Genomic DNA, 22,121 nt, shown 5'->3' with positions numbered 1-22,121 from the left:
AAAGGAAAAAAAGGTCTAATAACTTAATGCAAAGAAGATAAATGGCTGTTTTCTCTGTTATTCATGGTGATTCAAGGTGTTGAATCTTATTTTCATGTTTTCAATTTTAGAGTAGTGGAAATTACTTTTACAATTAAAATACAACCTAACTTTTACAATCCTAAAATACAATAATTAAATTACAGGGGAAATTACTCACTGCTGGTGAAATTCTGGTAGGATGTGTGTGTGTATTTAATATTCTCTTCAAGATGAAAGAAACACCCAGGGGAAAATATGAGCATCACAGGCAAGATACTTTTAAAGGGTGTCTGTTCTAGAGTTTGACCAAGTGGAAGAGCAAATTGTTGACTGGGGATTATATTTACCCCTTGCCCGGAGACCTCACAAAGGGGCAGCATGTCTTCATGAAAACATAGCATCTCCACTGTGTCTTTGCCTGCCCTGCCTTTGGACTTCCCACTTGGCCGGGCAGAGACACCGGCAGCACCGCCCAGGGCAAACAGTATTTGGTTTCTAAATAAGGCACGAAGCTGAAAATAAACAGAAGTGCAGTGGTTGTTAAATCAATATGAATCGTGCAGCTTCTGTCCATACTTTGTGGTGATGGTGTCTCTGTCTTTGTGGCGCTCATAACCCAGTGTCCTGGGAGTTAAGGAAAATAGTATTTAACTCTTTAACTAATGTTTAATGATTAATTGTTTTTCAAGAGGAAACCACACTAAAAAGTTGGTGTAGGAAAAACCCGTATGAAAAATCTCAAAAATTTTCCATGAGACTCACTCAGAATCCTTAAAAAAAAAAAAAAAGTGTGTGTGTGTGTGTGTAGTTGCTTGTGTGCATCTTTAAGTTTAAATTGACTAAACTAAAAAAAATTTAATATTTTATTTAATTTTTTTACATTTTTATTGAGTTAGTCTTTTTTTAAACATTTTTTATCGAGTTATAGTCATTTTACAATGTTGTATCAAACTCCAGTGTAGAGTACAATTTTTCAATTATACATGAACATATATTCATTGTCACGTTTTTTTCACTGTGAGCTACCACAAAATCTTGTATATATTTCCCTGTGCTATACAGTATAATCTTGTTTATCTATTCTACATTTTGAAATCCCAGTCTGTCCCTTCTCACCCCCCGCCCCCTTGGCAACCACAAATTTGTATTCTGTCTATGAGTCTGTTTCTGTTTCATTATTTATGTTCTTTTTTTTTTTTTTTAATTCCACATTTTTTTTTAGATTCCACATATGAGTGATCTCATATGGTATTTTTCTTTCTCTTTCTGGCTTACTTCACTTAGAAAATAAATTTTTTTTTTTACTGATATACCTTTTTTTAAAAGGGGGTATTGAGTAGAATCAACTTCACTTTCTAAATTGTTTACCGTGAAGGTCTGCTGCTGTTCTTTTTGGGGCATTAGAACACTCAGTAAGTATTAGCTATGTCAGTGCTGCAGGCACTGCGCTGAGGAGTGAACTTCTATTAACGTACTAAATTTTCACAGTAACCCCCTGAGTGCACATTTCTATCGCCCCCTTGTGCAGATGAGGATCTAAGGCAGAGTGAAGATAAGTGACTTGCTCTGGATCACACAGCCACTTAATGGCTAAGCTGGGACTCAGACCAGGTGTCAGCTCTGTCTTACTGGACTGCACCACATTGAGCAAAAGTAGCACTTTGCTTATTGTAAGACAGGGGAGTGATGCTGTAATTATGTATCTAAGCTACAAAAGGAGTAAAAGTAATCGTATCATGGTTTTACAAAAGTGCTGGAGGCAAGCTTTGTTCTCAAGAGGCCTCCTTTCAGGCCTACCTGCAGGAGGAATTCGTTCCACAGGTGGAGGCCTGACCCACATTTCCCGCTTGTACATCTCTTACCTGCTTTTAATTTTGCATCTAAGCTGGTGGAGCTCTACCCTCTACATGCTTCTTCTTACCTCCCAGACTGAACTCCTGGGCCAGTGGCTGGTGGAGGGACCCTCGTCTGTGCAGTCTGTTGCAGGAGCTGGGGGCCTTGTTGGTAGCGGTGCTCACCAGGGACCCCTCTGCTCTGAGGAGACAGCCTGCCTGGGCCTGACTGTCTGTGGGAGGCTGGGAGGTGTCCTGCAAGTGAAAAGACTAGACTGACAAGATATCTCTTGTCAGAATTTAGATTCTGAGGGGAGCTGGCTGGGGAGGACAGTCAGACTGACAAAATAAATGAAAGAATGGCAGTGATATTTGCTATAAAGAGAGTTAAAATGGAGTGAGGTGATAGCCCTATTTTAACTGGTTTGCTACCGTAGACGACATCCCTGAAAGTCTTGACAAGAAGCTGAGATCTCAGTGATGAGGAAAGTTCAAGGGGAAGAGCATCCTAGGCGAGAAGAGCAAAGGCAGAGCCAGGGAGCCTGGGAGGGCTCATAGAAGGCAGCCCTAGCAGGAAGCCGGGGTTGCCGGAGCCCAGGGGCTCATGCAGGCACTGCGAGAGCCAGAGAGGCCAGGCTTGCTGGGATTCATTCACTGGGATGAGGCTTTTGGGATTCATTCTTAGAGCCAGAGGAAACCTTTGGAGGATTTAAAACGGGGAATGAATTGATGGAGTTTACGTTTTAAAATGATCATCCTGGAAGTTTTTGGAGGAGATTGGATTGCAGCATGAGTGCAGATGGCGGGAAACTGTAATGGTGGTGCAGGTGGGAGGGGATGGTGGGTTGACCTGGGATGGCTGTAGTGGAGATTAAGTGTAGGGATTCAGCGTCTATTTTGAACTGAATACGGGTAGTAAGGGAAGAGAGACTTAAGTTTAAGTCTTTGGTTTTTGGCTTTAGTGGGGCTGTTTATTGAGTTTGGAAAGGGCAGAGATTAAAGTTTCATGTTTTGGCATTGTCAAGTTTAGACAGTCAAGAGGAGACGTAAAAAAAATTGGCATTAATACCCAGGTAGGATGACCATGTGATTGTGCAAGCAGGGACATTTTTGAGAGTGAAAGAAAGTGGAGTAGGATTTAGGTTTTAAATACTAAAGCTGGGACAGCAGAGGCAAACTGGGACTCTCTTGGCAAAATTGGAATGTATGACAGTGGGAATCTGCTTCCAGGCAAAGATTTCAGGATTGACAGTATCAGCTGTTTAGAATACTGCTAAGAAGTCAAGTGAGATAAGGACAGAGAACATGAGGGTCATTGGTGATAATCAAAATCCTGGACAGCCTTATCTTCTTGGGGCTAATGGGTGGCAGCGAGATGGGTGTGGACTTATAAGTAGATACAAGGTAAGGAAATAGAGATGGAAACTACATATACCCTTTCAAAGAGGTTTGGTTGTGGAGAGGGATGTAGGTGAAAAATATCCAGAGCTCTATAAGAGATCGTTGAGTCTCTTCCATCAAAACCGGAAAGGACATCCTAGGGGAAGTTTTCATTTTATTTTAGGCTAAAGCTGCATCAGATTTAATATTGCGCACGTGGAAGAATAAATATTGCTTCTATTAGTGAAAATAATGGGACATGCAATTTTGGATCAGGGTTTCTGTTGTTTTTATTTGAATAATCCATACTTGATTGTGAGCATTTCTAGAATTGTTGCAAAGGTGAACATTGATTTATAAAAGGACTGACTGTAAAATCTAGCCTTTCAGACTCTAGTTCATTCATATCGGGGCTCATATCGTTCGGACTAGTGGGGTGAAGCCATGTAACTCAAGCATCAGCCTCCACTAGCTGTAGTGGGGTTTCCATAAAACGATGCTTGTCTTGAACCAGTTGGAGCATCCGCAGGGAGTTTACCTGGTTCCTTTGCCTCTTTACAAAATTAAATACCTGATCTTTTCTCTGAATCTGATTTTCACATACCCAGCTTTCTTCAAACTACCTACAAATAATTTAAGATTTTTCTTTAATATCATATAGGCGTGTTTCTTTTTTCTTTTTCTTTTTAAATTGAAGTATAGTCAGTTACAGTGTGTCAATTTCTGGTGTACAGTACAATGTCCCAGTCGTGCATATACATGCTTATATATATATTCATTGCTTTTTTAAATCTAATTTTATATATAGGCATGTTTCTTAATGCTAATATCTGATGATTAAGTTATCTGGTGAGATATTGCTTCAAAATTTTTAAAAATTGTATAGGTTGAGAATTGGCAAGCATTTTAACTTCATAAAGGAGACAGAAACATTGAATTCTCCAGGTTTTAAATTGCTTGGTAAGTTATTTTTTTAAAATGACAGTGTAAAACACATTCTCTTCAGAAAAAGGTCCTGTGAAAATGTTACATGATCATTCCCGGAATGATTTTGTAAGACCAGTGAATTCCTTCTTTTACACATTTGCCAGAGGTAAGGAGTGCCTGGCACTTCCACGCATGATAAACAGTAGTGTTAGCAGCAGAACAGCACAGACGGTTTAGCGTTCTCCAAGTGTAAAGAGCGAAAGGAACGGGACTATTTCATGAGACTTCCTGAAAGGATCGCAAGTATATATGACTTGTAAAAGGTTTTAAAGCATTTCATATTTTCTAATTGTCTGCTTTTCAAAATGGTCTCATGTTTTACTTTGAACTACTGTTACTCTTAAACACTTTTAAACATGTGTGAGAACTCATTTAATCAAAATTTTTATAGAAAAAGCTGAAGAATTTATGGTTTTTTGATTTGGAGAGTATATTGTTTATTTTCCTTGACACATTAAATGTGTCACAGCCTGACTCATCACTTTGCTTAGAGTAACGTACTTCTTTTTAAAAAATGTGTATCCCAGAACTTCACTATTTTTTTTTAAAGACCACACTAACCTCATCCCTTAAATAGATACCTAATATTATGTAATCATAGATGAAATATGAAAATGAGTCTTTTTGTATATGCTCAAATTTTGAGGTGGAATATCTGGAGGTTTAGTGGCTTAAAAGAAATAATAAAATGAAGAAAAATGTGAGCTAACGTTGTCTTGTGGTGGAAAATATTTTTTTCCAGCTTTATTGAGATGTAATTGACATTATATCAATATAAATGAGACATAATTGACATAATATTGCATAAGTTTTAGGTGTTCAGTGTGTTGACTTTATACACTTATATATTACAAAATGGTTGCTGCCATAGCACTAAGTTACCATTTCTTTTTTTATGATGAGAACATTTAAGATCTCTCTTAGCACCTTTCAAGTATATAATACAGTATTATTAACTATAATCACCGTGCTATACATTAGCTCTCCAGAACTTACTCATCTTATAACTGTAAGTTTGTACTCTCTGACCAACATCTCCCATTTTCTCTAGTTTTTAGCTCCCAGGAACCTGGTAACTCTGATTCTCTGAGTTCAGCTGTTTTAGATTCCACATGTAAGTGATATCATACAGTATTTGTTTTCCTCTGATTGATTTATTTCACTTAGCACAATACCCTCAGGGTCCGTCTGTGTAATCACAAATGGCAGGATTTCTCTCTTTCTCATAGCTGAATAGCATTCCATTGTGTGTGTGTGTGTGTGTGTGTGTGTGTAATATACAACATCTTTTTTCACTGTTCATCCATTGATGGACACTTAGATTGTTTCCATATCTTAGCTCTTGTGAATAATGTTGAAATGAACATGTGAGTGCAGATATCTGATATCCTCTTTTTGTTTCCTTTGGATATATACCCAGAAGTGGGATTGCTATATCATATGGTAGTGCTATATTTAATTTTTTGAGACACATCCATACCGTTTTCCATAGTGGCTGTGCCAATTTACAGTTCCACCAAGAGTGCATAAAATTATTTCCTGTAACATAGCTGTTTAGTTTTTAAAGAAATCTTCTTAGAAGTGGTAAGATTTTTAAAAAATTAGAGTAGAGGAAAAGTAATAATTATTTGTGCCTAGGAAATATTTTATGTGTTTAAATTATAAATCAACTTGCTATTATAAAATATGTCTTAAATCCAGAAAATAATTTGTTAAATAAAATCAGAGTAGTTACATTAAATTAACAAGGGCTAAGTTTCTAAATACCTTGTAGAAATCTGACTTGCATAATTCAAATTTAGTCTTCCTAAAGAAATAAATACATGAGATTTATATTTTTCAAATTTCACTCACAAAGAAACTTTATCATACTTAAAGTTCATATAAGTCAAAACAACAGAAAATGTAATATCACCATTTTTTATTTTAAAGATCAAAAAGATATATCAAGTTATTATCTCCCTCTGATTAACTGCTGCTAAGCACACACTGAGGATTAAAAACTAAACAAATCCATTTATCCATGTAGGCCATGAGGTCAGATACTTGAGACTATAAATAGGCAGATTTAATGATGCCATTAATAAGGAAGAAGAGAATATACTTCTGGGGTGTCTTGTTTACTTCCACTAAGCATATGTTCTTTAGAAAACAAATTACTGAACCAGGTGGAATAAGGGAAAAACTAAGGTGAGTAACAGAATTATTTAACACAAACCCATTATACATTCAACAGTAAGAGTATAATTATATTCCATTTTCATATTTGAAATAATTATGTGTTAATCTTTAGAATTAACTTTGAGTATTTTCTGTAGTCTTGGAGATATGACTTTAAATGGAGTGTGTGGATGTCTTCCTATCACTCAATAACCTTGTCAAAGGAAAGAGGATAGTTATTCATACAAAGATTGCAGTGATTATCCATAAGCTATACATATGGAGACATAAAACTGGAAACATGTTTTTTCTAAATCCTACTGTTTTCAGCCTGCCCACAATGCTGTCCCTGTTATTGACCCTATCACACTCCCTCTTTTTTTAAACTTCAATCTATTGTCAATTGTGTCATTGAACTCTCAAGAAATATGGATACTCCACTGATGAGTCTATTTGTTGGGGTAACTTGTTAATAGTTTTCACTTGGGTACAAGTGTACCCAAGCTCATTTTTTCCCCCCAAAGAGAAACTCTTTGGAAAACAATGTAATTAACTGTTGTCTAAATAAACAAATATTGGAAAGAGTTTAAATTGATGGCTAGTTACATTTGATTGAGGTGGGGTTTTTTTGGAGAATTAATTTTGTGGAATCACATGAAGATGACTTTCCAATTTTCATAATGAATTGGAAAAACAGTTGATCAAAGGTAGCTGTCTTTTCTTGAAGTGCAGATGTATTGGAAGATATCTCACCTAGTTCATGAAAATAAGCAATAATCCATCAAAGAGAAATAGTTAAAGGATTAGTTTTGCTTTTGAGATAAACTATAACATTTTTATCTTTTCTAGTTTTTACTTTTTACATTTTTAGTTTTTCTTAAGAAAAATGGTAGAAAGAGGTTAAGAAAATAAAGTAAGAATAACATGAGAATGGTGCTTAAGAAATTTGGGGGGACAAAAGAGAATGTAATGATCTTTTTGGGAGATCATTGCAGTAAATATATCCAATTGGTTTTTATTTTAGGATCAAAAAGTGAATGTGTCATTATTATTTCAGTTCTTTATCTTGGCTTTTGTAATAACAGGAACACACCTATTATACTAGACTTCTTGTGCTTAAAAAAAAAGTTGTTTTAATGGCTTTGATATTCTAAGGGCTATTTTTGAACAAAATCTTTGCTAAGACTTTGTGCTGCATTGACCATCAGTACTTGGCATGTTATGTATGGCTTTGTTTCTAGTTCCACCTATTTCCTTAGGGAAAGTTTGTATAAATGAGACTACTGTGTATTTCTTTGTAATTTCCTTCTGTTGTTTCTTGGGAGGAAGAATTGCAATAGATTTTACAGTATTTCTACACTAGATTAGCTACCTTTCTGTGGAAATGAAATACATGGTAGTTGAGAGGGCCAGAAATGGTATTTTAGGTTGCTTAAACCAGGCAGATGACACAAAATTTACTTTTTAGAATGTGGGTGATTTCCTTTGCTTGTTATAGAGCACGAAGGCATGGTTCTGATGAGTGAATTAGTCTTTAGCACACACATGCCTCACGGTTTTCTTCTGGTGAGTCAGTGCTTCTTTTAGATGTTGTTCCAGAGAAAATAATAATACATTGTATTTATTGAATAGGTTCACACAATGTTGGGGGGTATTTTTTGTTTTGTTTTGTTTTGTTTTGTTTTTTGTTTGTTTGTTTGTTTTTGGATCTGTCACTCCAGATCTCCTATTGCTATTTCACCAGCGCTGGATGCCCACAGTTGGAGATTCAGCAATAGAATGCCATGGGGGAAAGGAGATGGGCTTGGAAATGAACTTCCCTGGGTTTCAAACCTAGATCTGCAATTTACTGTGACTGAGGACAAGTTAATTCTCCTCTTGGGGATGTGTTCCTTATGCTGTAAAATAGAGATTACAGCAACTCACAAGGTTGTTGTAAGAATGAGCTGTGATACCTGCATAGCTTCCCCCACATCGTAGTGTAATAGCATGCAGTGTCCATTGTTACGTGTGCTCTACCAGTGCTCACTGACCGATCAAACCGAAGACACCGAAAGAGAAAGGGAGAACAAGGTAACATCTGGGGCTTTCTATGCATAATTGAGCAAAATTGTATAATAATAAACTATTTTTCCAGTACAGGAACTGATGTATTTATTTTTCTATCCAAAGCCAGTGTAGGTGCTGAATAAATGCTTGTTGTATAGGAGTGAATTAGAGAAATTAGAATTCTTTTTTAAATTGAGAAAAGATTTGAGGACCTGACTCTGTATATGTTGTGTGTATCTGAAAAAAAGAATTCATTGGAGAATTCATTCATTCAACAGTATTTTATTAAGCATCTTCTTTGTGCTGAAAAATATTCTAGATCCTTTAGAACACAGCATTAAACCAGAGAGTTAAAGTGCTGGTCTCAGCTTCCATTCATTAATTAGAATTCACTAATCTGAACTAATTAGTGGTCAGAATTGTGACCATTTATAAGAAGCCAATGAACATTACTGTCGCTGGATGAAAAATAAAGAGTATGTAAGCTGAGATTTCTTTGCTTAGTATGCCATTTGTACCTAAAAATAAGGAAATAGGAAGGTAAACTCTTTCACAGAGATACCTAGCTCTTTGTCAGTAAGTATTACTTGGTTTTTAATTTCATTGTGATGTTTTAGTTATGATGACATAAATAAGATTTCAAATGGATTATTTATACTTTTTATTAAGTTATTTTCTTTGGGATTGAAAATAATAGTCATGACAGAAAGAAAGGGATTGTTTCAGATCATTCTTCCCTGAATAAAAGGGATTGTTTCTACAGGAGGATAAAAATGATAGTTTCTGGAGAGTTATACTTACGTATTTATAGCTTAATACTGCTTAGATTATTATTCTATTGAGAGAATTATTCGTATCATTTGTGACGTGTGATCTGATCCATAGTGTTTTCATTTTTTACTACCTTTCTTACAAAATTAAGAGGCAGCTTATGTGATTTTTGATTGGCCTGCTAGTATTCAAGTTGATGAACTAACAAAATTGAGTTCTGGGCCGCAGTTTCTTAAAGATCTGTCAGTGTATGGATCAGAGTTTTCTAGCAATGCTATGTCTAGTAAGATTGTAGAAGCTTTTAAACTTCAGTGAAATCATTCACTGAGTCAAGTAAAATTTCCATTCCCTCAGTAAAATATGCCGAATGGCTGTCCTTGGCACATTGAACCCCCAAAGCCTATAAGGTACTTTCTAGATTGCCCATACATGCCTTTTTTATAAAAAATCTGTTTTGACTGTTTCCTAACCTGTTAAGGCCTGTTTTTACCATTACTTATTGTAATAATGAAATTTACCTAAATATTATAAACATACGATTTGAATTCAGTAAGAGAGTTGTTTCTGTAAAAGCAAAGTTAAGTACTTCAGAAAGAATCTTTGGTGAGTAGGCCTCCTGTGCCTACCCCCCCCCCCAAAAAAAAGACGTACTGTTGAATTATATGTGAATGAGAGAACTAAAGAATGAAATAAAATGATAAAATCAAGGAATTTGCATTCAAATTGCTTGCAGGTGTCTTGAAATCTTTAGCTCACTTAAAAAAAAAAAAGAAAGAAAAAGGGGAAAGGAAGGCGAGCCTTTGTGTGCTGCTTATGCCAGAAAGACAAGGTGAAAATCCAATCAGTGAGTACAGTTCAAATATAAAAATTTCACTCTGCATCAGAGATCCATGAGTTAAAATATATCTGTTTATTTTAAATTAAAATAAAGTGCTAAAGGTTTACTTGAACTTTTGATTTCTCACTTTAAATGGCTTTTTAAAGTAACCTACTGATTAGAAATATTAAAGGGTTTTTGGTATATTTGCATTCCTTTTTGATCATTATCCTAAATCACTCTTCTCAGACTGTTTTCTGTAAGATAATATTAATATGTATTCTACTTACATATTTAAAAACTCAACAGATTTCTTTCCCCAAATGAATTTAAATATATAAGAAAATACTAAAAATACTTATGCAGTTTTGTGTGTGAGTTTAAAAGTACAATTTTGAACTACACATTGTTGTGTAAGCAGTACTTACGGAGGGATCCTATCTTTTCTTGGGTTTAGGTAGTGAATCCAGTGTAAGTTAAATGTAGTTGTTTTGTGTTTTCATTATACAAACTACCCTTCCTTTGTTAGATATGTTAGTCTCTTCAATGATTGCTACTTTGTATCTTGTCTTAAAACAAATATGTTTAATTATATTATAGTGATTGTATATTTAATATTTGTACTAACCCCTTGGTCTGTAATTGAAAGAAGAGTGGTTTAATGGAAAAGCAGAATCTTGTGGTCCTCGAGCTGTTTTAATTATAATCAAAATGTTTCTTGGATAATCAATTTGTGTCTGAAGCTGTGTTTTGTATAGTCTGTGTGGCTTATAATTTTTGAGTATCTATTGGTCTTTCATGAATATGTGGTAATTTTAAATGCCAGTGACTTCAAATAACTTTGGGAAATCATGACTTTAAACTTTTCATATGCCTGGTGAGAATTGGCAGTAATTGCCTAGGGCTTGAAATGGGTTAGGGTTAGTGCAAAGATACTAGAAAGAAAAATGATCTTTACTTACTTCAGGCACTTACTACGAATATTAAGGTGGAAGAAACCTCACACATTTTTTGCTAAAGCTTCTCATTTTACACATGAAAAGGCAGCAGAAATGACCTTCATTTAGGAGATTAGTATATATTTGATCTAAATATATTCTAAATATATATTTTGATTACCTCAGTAGTTTCTTTTATTTCAGTTACTGTTTTCAATTTTTTTTTGTTCTGTTGTACCATGGAACATAAGATTTTTTTTGTTTTACTTTAGTAATTCTTAAACACAAAAGGAGGGAGTATTTATTACTTGTCATCCAGCTTCAAAAATGTTTGCCTTTCTTGCTTTAGCTAGCTCCTTCCCTCTCTGCATTTTCTTCTTTTTTTTTCTTTTAAAGAAAAATCCCACCCATAACCATTTTACTCATAAGTATTTTATTATGTATGTATAAGTAATAACTTTTATTTTTAAACATACCTTCCATGGTATTATTGTACCCAACAGAATGAATGGTTCCTTCTGCGTTTCATCTAATACCCAGTTTTCATTTAAATTTCTGTAACAGTCACTTTGTCCAAATTGGATTCCGTTTCACACATTACTTTGGTAGTTATGTCACTTAAATCTCTCACTCTATGTAAGTCCTACCTGCCTCCCTTCTGCCCAGCTTTTCCCCCACATTGTCAGTTTGTTAGAGGAACTGAGTTGTAGACTATCCACATTCTAGATTTTGCTAATTATTATGTTTGCTAATTATTATATTAAACAGCTGAACTATTTGAGCATAATCAGGAAATGACTAATTTTTCATTCAAAAGACTTAATTTTCTGTGGAGCTGAGAGCAAGTGAGCTAGCATTTAAGAGTTTGTAGCAACTGTTTAAGATAGTTTAGCATTCTTCCAGAAATGAGCAGCCTAAGGTGTTCTAAAACTTGATTTATTCTCTGTTATATTTCCCCTGGTAATAAGACAGATAGAAGACAGTGGAAAACAGTGATTTAATTCCTCCCTGAGGAAAAGGTGAAAGGGGACTAGCAGATGTTAGACACAGAGACCCCCAACATAAATGCAGAAACCATGGGTCTGGGGTTTGAGAGTTGTGTCACTTAGTGAACGACCTCTGAGGTGGGAATAACTGAAGTAAGTTTTGCCAGGCTTCTTGGGTTTGAAGTCTTATTTTGTCGTATATAGGGTAATGTCTAGGCTGATCTTTTAATGGTTTATTTTCCAACAAAAGAAGCTTTTAGATCAAATACCTCAATGCTTATGTTTATGTGTGTAGTTTGCTGACAGTACTGTTTTCACATGGAAGCACAAGTAAGCACCTTTAGTAGACATTTAAACATGTGACCTTTGTTTCTTAATGAGAATGTGTTTTCCCTATATGCCTCTGTTTTAATAGCATAGGTTTATTTTTTAATACCAGCATTTTCACTTCTGTATTGATATATCAGATTTGTGTTATGAATAATGATATTTTCAAAATAGATTTTCAAATAGATTAAGAATTATTTTCATTTGTATGTCTTTCACTGAGTATAAATGAGAGCCTCTTGGTTCAGTAAGATAGTCTGTGAATGCGGTTCTGTATAGATTCTTTAGCAATTAGCCATCAAATGGAATAATATACATTGATGGCAATCATCATTTTTCTTTCCAGTACCTTTGCCTTTATTTTGGTCCACTGGGTCTCAAACTGTTTATATGTACTGGATCACCAGTATATATCACCTGGACCCCGTATGCAGATTCTATTTAAAAAGGTATAGTGTGGGGCCACCCAAGTGTGATTTAGAATCACCCAAACGTGATTCTAATGCCCATCTAATTTTGAGAATCACTACTTTAAGATATATTTTTATAGTAAGTTTTTAAATTTTTAAATAGTTTGATTTGGAAGAAGTTGCAAAAACAGTGCAGAACGTTTCCCTCTGCCTTTGCCCAAGCTTCCCCCAATAAGAATGTCTTACATAACTGTAGTACGTTATCAAAACCAGGGAAGTGAATTTGGTATAATAGTGTTAACTGAGGTACTGACCTTATTCAGACTTCAGCAGCTTTTACATGCATTCAGTATCTTTTAAAAATTTGTTTTGATTTATAATTCTATGGAATTTTATTACATGTGTAGATTTGTGTGACTTCCCACAATCAGAATACAGAACTGTTGCGTTATCACAAAGGATCCCTTACGTTACCTTACTAATTACACCCTGCCTCCAACCCTGGCAGCCAGTGATCTGTTTTCTAAGACTGTAAGTTTGTCACTTTGGGACTCATGTAAATGGAACCATATAGTATGTAACCTTTTGAGACTGGCTTCTTTCCCTCAGCATAATGCCTTTGAGATCATCTAAGGTGTTGAGTGTATCAAGGCTTACTTTTTATTGCTGAGTAGTATTCCATTGCACAGATGCATCACAGTTTTCTCATTCTCATTTTGGAGCACATTTGGGTTGTTCCCTATTTGGGTTTGTTATGAAGAGAGCTGCAGTAAACATTCATGTACAGGTTTGTGTGAACATAAAATTTCATTTCTCTCATGTAAATACCCAGGAGTAGATTGCTAGGTTGTATAGTTTGTGTATGTTTAACTTCATATTATACTGACAAACTGTTTCCCAAAGTGACTGTACCATTTTGCATTCACCTTATATAAGCCACAAATGAGAGATCTAGTTTCTCCACATTCTTGTCTGCACTTGATACTATCAGTAGTTTTTGATTTAGGTGTGTGGTGGTATCTCATGATAGCTTTAATTTGCATTTCCCTAAATGGATAATGATGTTGAACATTTTTTCATGTGCCTGTTTACCATTCTTATATCCTCTTTGGTAAAGAGTTCAAACCTTTGCCCATTTTATAAATGGATTCTTTGTTTTCTTACTATTGAGTTTAGAAGGTTCTCTCTATATTCTGGATATAAGTCTTTTTGTTAACTGTGTTACTCACAAATATTTTCTCCCGGTGTGTGTCTTGTCTTTTTAATCCTTTTAACTGGGTCTTTCACAGAGCAAAAGGTTTTAATTTTTGCTGAAGTTCAGTTTATTGATATTTTTAAAAATCTTACTAATTATGTCTTTGGTGTCATGTCTGAGATCCTTTTGCCTAAGCCTTGGTCCCAAGGGTTTTCTCCTATGTTTTGATCTAAACATTTTACATTTGTTTTACATTTAGATCAACTTTAGGTTAATTTTTGTATAAAGTATTAGTTTAGATTTTAATATTTCTAAACTCTGAGACATTATCTCCAAGTAGTTTTTCTAGCCAGTGTTTAACAAAACTTGTAGCTAGGAAAATTGATTTGGAAAAGTTATGTCAAGGAGTTTTCTTTATCCACATGCAGTGAATGTTATGCTTTTGAATATGGTTTACTCCAACTCACACCACTCCCCAACATCGATTTAAACTTTACAGAGACTAATGATTAAATGCTGTTTAGTATTTACCAAAGTACATTTTGGAAAGTAGATTATTGAGATTGTGACTTGAAAGCAACTTTTGCTTTCATTTTATGGTTGGTTAATGTACCAGTATGCTTGCTTGGCTGACATATACATTCCCACCATTTAATATGCATATGTACATATATTTTAATAATTATAACATCCACATTTAATGTTTTATATAGTTCCTTACCTAGCATTCTTTTGAAAACTGAAAAAAGCATCCCAACTAAGAACTTTTTTTAAAGAAAATGTTTTTAGAGCAATTAATTTTAGGTTCACAGCAAAACTGAGCAGAAGATACAGAGATTTCATATATACCCTCCCCCCCACGTTTGCATAGCCTCCCACAGTATCAGTATCCCCCCAGAGTGGTACATTTGTCACAGTTGATGAACCTGCACGGACAAATCATAAACACCCAAAGTCTATTGTTTACACCAGTCATCACTCGATGTTGTACATTCTTCAGGTTTGGACAAATAGATAATGATATGTATTCATCTTTATAGTGTCATATAAGATATTTTCACTGCTCTAAAAATCCTTCATGTTCCACCTATCCCTCCCTCCAACTCCTGGCAACCCCTGGTCTTTTTAGTGTCTCCATATTTTCACTCTTTCCAGAACATAATATAGTTGGAATTGTCCAATATGCAGCCTTTTCAGATGGCTTCTTGCACATAGTAATATGCATTTAAGATTCCTCCATTTTTTTTTTATGGCTTGATAGCTTATTTCTTTTATAGTGGAAAAATGGAAATAATGGAATAATATTCCATTGTCTGGATGTACCATAGTTTATTTGTCCATTGACCTACTGAAGGACATCTGGGTTGCAAACTAAGAACATGTTAACATCCTTTTAGGGGTGAAAATGTCTTTCTTTACATTTATTCTTTCATGTTTTCAGAGAGCATACTGAGTAAAACAATTGTGGATGACTTTTTTTGTCTTAAATTTAATACATATTTAACCTCATTTGAAAAAGTGGAAATATATCTTTATAAAGCTTTTTATACTTAATTTTTATGTGCCAAAGAAAAAAGAAGCCCAAGAAGTTCTGCAGTTCTCTCGCCCTGTATGTGTGTTATTCATTTTTGAATGTTTGAATTGTATTGTAAATCATATTTCTTACCTTTTCAGACTAATTTTCATAAACTGCACTGGCTTTCCCATATACATTGTCTGCAAGGCATCAAATAGAAAGTTCAGAGGAAGCTTTCAGTAGATGATGCCGAGTGCAGTTGCTACTGCCATTTATTACTTACTGGGCAGAAGGCTCTGCACACAGTGAATGTGGTGGCAACTGAGCTCTGCTGGGTCATGGTTTTGAAGTTTCAGTTTGTTTTTGAGAGAAATTTGCTAATCTCTATAAATGTTTATGAATTCAATAAGATAAATATTTTTTAACGCAAGCACTTGTTAAAAGATTATCTGTGTAAAACATTTGCACAGGTCCTGGAACTAGATAAACATTCAGTTAATTTAGTTTTTGTGGGGTCTGTTTAGGACATCTTTGAAATGGTTTGAACGGACTCATTTCATTTTTAAGCTACTGATATTAGAGGACCGCATGTGGTATTTCTTTAATCTACCCAGATTCTTTCTACAGCACTGAGCACACAGTGGGTGCCCAGTTGTTGACTGTCTCATGACTCATTGTTTATATTGCTTTCAAGTCTGTTTTGTCAACTTTGCTCATTTGTTTTGATGAAATTTTTTTATCTCCTTTGATATGCTCATTTCTACTGAAGGCTTTCCTCATTTTCCTCTTGTTGATGTTTGACTTTCTTAACTCTGAATAAAATAAACAACCCACTTAAGATACTTAGGAAAGCCCAGAGACAAGCTGAAATTGCAGCAACGTTTATAAGACAGATGTGAGAAATTTAATTTTTAATTTATAGGTACATTTTCCTACTCTATATCTTCGTCTGTGGGCAGGTTCCTTGAGTGTGTATATACATATGTAAAAATATATTCACTTATATTTGTACATTTTTCTGTAAGTAAATTATATAACTCTGAAAAGTAACAAGGGAAATTTGTTTTCCTTCCTTTCATAAGGAATTTCCTTCTTAGATAAAAGAAAGTAAAAATATAATGGGGATTTAAATTTAGAAAAGTTATTAGTAAACTCTGGACTACTTTTAAGATTTGTTATAGTCAAGGATTCTGAGACCTTCCTGAATTTACACGAACTTGATTGACCTAAGTAGCAACCTTCAGACAGTGTTTCAGAGTTTACAAAATTTCTTAGGAAAGTAAATAATTAACTCTAATGGAATGCCTACTGTCCATCAGGTGTCATGCTGGACCAGTGGTTCTCAAACTTGGCTGCACTTTAGAATCACTTGGAGAGATTGAAAAATAAAAAGCCAAACCCACAGCTGGTTAACTCAAAATTTCTGGGAGTGGGACCTGGGCCTCAGCATTTTGTAAGACTCTGCAAGGGAGTCCATTGTGTAGCCAGATTTGAGCACCACTGGGTGAAGAGATGGGTGGCGGTGAGTGTTGGCACTGCTTTTGAGTGGTCAGAGAATACCTGCATGAGGAGAAATACTGGATCTGAAGTCTGAGCTGAAGGAGCAGGCGTTTGAAGTTCTTTGGTTAAAGGCATGTGGGCTGAGGGAGCAGCTCTGCATGACCCTCAGATGCAGAGGAACCTGCTGTTTCAGGAAGGGACAGAATGCCCGTGTGAATTACACGCAGAGTTGAAGCTGAGTCATTAGAGGGACGCTCAGATGTTGGCGGGGGCTGGCTCAGTGATCTCTTAGGCTTTAGTGTACATCAGAGTCACTTGGAGAGTTATCAGAGGTGAATTGCAGGTCTCCATCCCCGGTGTTTCTGATTATTTAGGCCTGGGGTGTGGCCTGAGAATTTGCATTTCTAACAAGGACCCAGGTGCTGCTGCTGCTGCTGTGAAATCTGACTTTGAGAATCACCAGGCTGGCTCATCTAGGGCTTTGCAAACCAGGGATGAGATTCGGGTTTTATTCTCAAAACAATGAGGGACAAGTGAAGCATCAAGGATGTGATGTGATCTGACTGACATTTTTAAAAGATCCCTCTTGACTGCTGCAGAGAAGAACAGGTCTTGAGGGACAAGAGGAGAAGTGGGAGAGACCAGTCAGGCGCAATCCAAGCAAGAGATGACGGCTTAATTGCCAGGGTGGTAGCAGAGGAGCTGGTGAAAAGCACACAGTCAGGATATGCTTTAGAGTTAAAATCTCACAGGACTTGATGACGGGGAATAGGAGATAGGGACAGAGAGGCATCAAAATATACCTAGGATGTTTGCTTGAGGTAACAGGATGGTTAGTGGGGAACCGTTTGCAGGAATGGGAAATACTGGGGGAGGTTTGGATGCGTTTGGGGATTGGATGTAAAGAGGAGAATCAAGAGTTCTGATTGTGAGATGCCTATGGGACATTCAGATGGAGAAGACCATGAGATTTTGGGGCATGTAAGACAGAGCTCAATAAACAGGTCAGGTTGGAGACGTGAATTTAAGACTTATAGTTGGTGTTTAAAGCCATGGAGTTTCATGAGATTACATGGGGGTGAGGATTGTAGAAAGAGAAGAGAAAGGAGCAGACAAGGAGCCCTGGGGTGCCCCAACGTTTAAAAATCAGGCAAGGAGATGAGGGCATTGAGACTGAAGAGTGGCAGTGAGAAAGGAAGAAAACAGCAGGTTGTACTGTCACACAAAGAAGCCAAGGGAAGAGAATCCCCAGCAGAGGGCTTGAGCAGCAGTGAAATGTGTCCTTGTTGGAATTTAGGAACTTAACTCAAATGTGACCCAGACAAGATGTACAATTTGTCTGTTAGATTTGGGCACATAGGTGATTGGTGACCTTGACAAGAGAAATCTCTGTTGAGAGTCAAATAATGCCTTGGGTCTCCCCTCATTGCCTTTCATTACTGCTTAACTTTTAAGGCTACTGTATATATATTCATTCTGATTAGATATAAGGCTCATCCAGAAAAGGGACCTTTTGTTCTTACTTGCATACCTTCAGGCATGTAGCACAATGTTATGCCTACCACTGGAGCAAATTTTTGTTTAATAAAATTTTCTCTTGTTTCATTAAACCCAGAAAGAGACTCTAAGAAATCGTTTTGAGATATCGGTCTCTACTTTATTGTTGAAATGGATAGATTAGGGGCCATGAAAGCATTGCCAGAAGGACCGCTTCCTCAACACTGACCACAGTGCATCTAATGTTTGAGAGCCCTCTGCCCTGAGAGGGGGTGGCTGTTAAATTTCCTTCCAGTCATTAGAATGTAATACTTTAAAAACCTATTGTCTTAAGAATTATAATTCCATTCTTATATTTTGTCTTTAATATCAAAGTGGTATTTTTGTGTAGTAGTTCTCTGAATCTGTAGGGATATGACATAAATATAGCAAACAGATGAGATCCCACTGGACTTGAGTGGCTTATTAAGGATGCAAGTATACCTCATGTACAATTGAAAGCTTTTTTCTTTCAAGCTAAGAAGAGGTATTTGAGTAGATTTCTGTTGTTTTGCTGAGCTTCTGTTTTATCCCTTTTCATTTAATTTAAGGATATTAATATTGACAGGGATGGAGTAGTGATAACAATGGACACATGATTTTGAAGTGCTTTGTAAATCAAGTGGTTAAAAAAAAAATCAGTAGTAGTAGCAGGATACCATTTGAATTTTGTGTTAAAGTTAAATTTGGGTATTCAATAGTGCATAATATGAAAATGTACCTTAATTTTCATGATGAAAGTGGAGTATAATGTTGACAATTTTAATGAACGAAACAGTGCTTTACTTAAGCAGTAATTTAGTGTGGCTTGTAATTTTTAAGGCTTGATGAATGAATTTTTGCCTTGATACAGAAATGTTTTCTGTCCCAAATATCTTCAGTTTAACCTTCTCTCCACCACCCTTGTGTAAAATTTGCTGTTATTACTGTTGAAGGTAGTGGCCTCTGAGGAGCAGAAACTGAGTCAAACTGGGCTACTAGTGAAGAAGAGCTTATGTGAAAATCCCTTGAGTAGAAAACTGGCTCAAACATCATTCCTATTTATAAGGGGTGGGGCACTTCAATGGTGGTCACTGTGATTTTAATATATTAATGAAAACTAGTATTCTTAATCCATAAATTGTAGTTGTTATTGCATGTTGATTTCTTACATTTCATTACCCGAATTTCCTGCATTTAGATTGTTAAAAACTTTGATTACTTTCACAATATCTTTGGCTTTGGGTGATATGTGATTTTGTTACTGCTTCAAAGCATCTCAACCAAAAAAACTTCAAGTATTGGTAAAGATGTGGGTAGGTAAAAGGCATTTTAAAGATTTTGCTGGTGAGTAAAAGGTCAAATAAGTTAACAAAGTCTTAAAGGTACTTGGGATTCAGGCCCAATCCAGGCCTCTGCCTGGTATTCTCTTTACTAGACTACACAATGTAGTAAACAAACTTTAACTAGATAGACACATTCCTGAATTTAATGTAAATAGATCACAGTTGGAAACCAATTTATAAATGATCCTACAGGCTCTCTCTGCCTAAATACTTCTTTTCTTTGAAGAACTGAGTCACATATCTCTTCTCTTTGAAGTGTAACTCCGTACCTGCCTCACTCCCCCACAGAGCTCATTTCAACTTGCTCTCATTGCTCTGAAATTTCAAGGTTACCCATCAGTTTTACGCCACTTCTTTCCTTGCTTTGTGTTTGATGTTTACTTACTTACACATTGCATTTTGACTGTTGGGTTTCTAATTCATCATGGAAGGATCTTAGGCTAATACCCACTATGCTTTCCAAATTTCAGGACCAAAGATGACAAATGCTTTATTATTTAAAGTAATGGGGAACACTAAGCTGTTCCCAGTAGTTCTATGTAAATAATATTTCAACTTGTGCTTTGTTCTGCTTTCCTTTTTTTTTTTTTAAGTTGGCTTATCTTAAGTAATTTAAGGTGGGTTTTCAGCATAGACTCAAAGTACTTTAGGAAGTAAGTCATACATACATAGAACATTAAAACTGTTTGTTGCAGTCTGCAGTAGACAGGGAAAATGTCCTAGGGAACTGTGATTTGATCTGGACCTTGAGGGTTAGATAATATGTGTAAAGGCAGAGAGGATGGGGAGGGCATTCAAAGAGGAGCAACACTTGGAAATGGGAATATGCCTCCGATGATGGAAGCAGGGGGCGGGAAGGTGACGGTGGCAGCAGGAGTGCCTGTCAGACCTTCCATGGTGCCACTCCTCCTGAAAGCCAAGTCCCCCGTGGGCAAGTTGCTCTTGATGCTTTACTTCCCTGCACGCGGCACTTGGGCTTGTCTTCTGACCTTTCCCATGAAACTCTTCTAAAGTCCTGAGGTTCCCAATTATCCTTTGCTAATAAATCCAGTGTAAAATAAAATAAAAATAAAACATAATACATTCATTTCTAAAATCTAATACAGGCAATCCATATGTAGCGTGGTGGTAAGAACTTTTTTCCTTCCCAGTTATATGCTTAAGTAGCTCATTTTTGTGGGAAGTATTCATTAAATTCATTCATTCATTAAATATGAGTGCCTGCTATGTGGCAGACATTGTTCCAGAGATTCTACACATTAGCAAACGTGTGACACTGGGCAGTGGGGACGAGTCCCTATACTTATGGGATCAATTACTCTAATGGAAGGAGATGTGATAAACAAATATGTCAGTTGCTGATAAGCCCTCAGGCAAAAGTAAAGCAGAGAAACAGAGGTGTTTTCTTAAGGCCTGGAGCAGACCCTGTAGAGGGGACCTGAGTCAGGATTGTTCTGAGAGTGTTCAAGGAAAAGACAAGAGTTCATAGGATTGGAGTGCAGTGAGCCCAGGGAGAAAGTGGGAGAGAGGAGACTGGAGAGTCTAGAGGTAAGTGAGGATGGATTGTAAAACTCTAGACTTATTTTGGGTGAGGTCAGAAGCCAGTGGAAGGTGGGAAAGGAAGTTCGGTGATCAGACTTACCATTTTAAGAGGATCACTCCAGCTGCTGTGTTGAGAACGGAGTGTAAAGTGACAAGGCTGGGAGCAGGAAGACAGGTCAGCAGCTTGAACAGAGGTGTTTGGTAAATCAAAGTTGTCAGTGGGTTCTGGGTCTATTTATAATATAGAGCTGGCAGACTTGTCAAATGGATTGGATTGGATGTGTGTGAGAGAGGAGATTTTTGGCCCAAGCAACTGAAAGAATTATGATTTACTGAGATGGGAAGATTTGGAGAGGAAAAAATGTGGTTTGGAAAAGTAGGGAAGAGGAATTGGAAGTTAAATTAAGTTGGAGATTCCAGTTAGTCATCTGAGTCCAGATGTCAAGTAGGCGTTGGGTTTACAAATCTGGAGTTGAAGGGAGAGATCCAAGCTGAATATTTGGCATTTAAGATTTTCTTCATATAGATTTTATAAAATTCTTGTTATATTTATTGTAACAATTTAAAAAATTCATTTGTGTTGCTACTGTGGAAGAAGTTTTTTTCTTTCATTATACTTTGACTGGTTTTTGCTTATGTTTACATAGCTATTGACGTTGGCACGTGTACCAAGCCACCTTACTGAATTCTCTTATTTATGAAAGCTTTTAAATTGATTCACTGATTTCTCTTCTCCTTTGACTTCACTGTGGAATTTCACCCAACTCTTCAATCCTAAGAAGGACCACTTTCATGGCTCGATTTGCTTTCCTCTGCCTAAAATATCAAT

General features: G+C 36.1%; 1 protein-coding gene across 7 annotated transcripts in view; it reads left to right on the top strand.

The window, feature by feature from the left end:
• COBLL1 (cordon-bleu WH2 repeat protein like 1) overlaps positions 1–22,121 on the top strand; it is a 141,583-nt gene that overhangs the window by 58,405 nt on the left and 61,057 nt on the right. Inside the window, exon 1 of one of the 7 annotated variants that reach the window (XM_045507657.2) lies at positions 5,318–5,334. The exons of the other annotated variants lie outside the window; for them this stretch is intronic. Coding sequence (XP_045363613.1) covers positions 5,333–5,334 — 2 coding nt within the window. The 5' untranslated portion in view covers positions 5,318–5,332. Of the gene's footprint in view, positions 1–5,317; positions 5,335–22,121 lie in introns of those variants that run through there. 7 annotated transcript variants of the gene reach the window in all.

The sequence above is a fragment of the Camelus bactrianus genome, chromosome 5, assembly GCF_048773025.1.
Source record: "Camelus bactrianus isolate YW-2024 breed Bactrian camel chromosome 5, ASM4877302v1, whole genome shotgun sequence".
Lineage (NCBI taxonomy): Eukaryota > Metazoa > Chordata > Mammalia > Artiodactyla > Camelidae > Camelus > Camelus bactrianus.
This window is presented reverse-complemented; position numbering and strand designations above follow the sequence as displayed.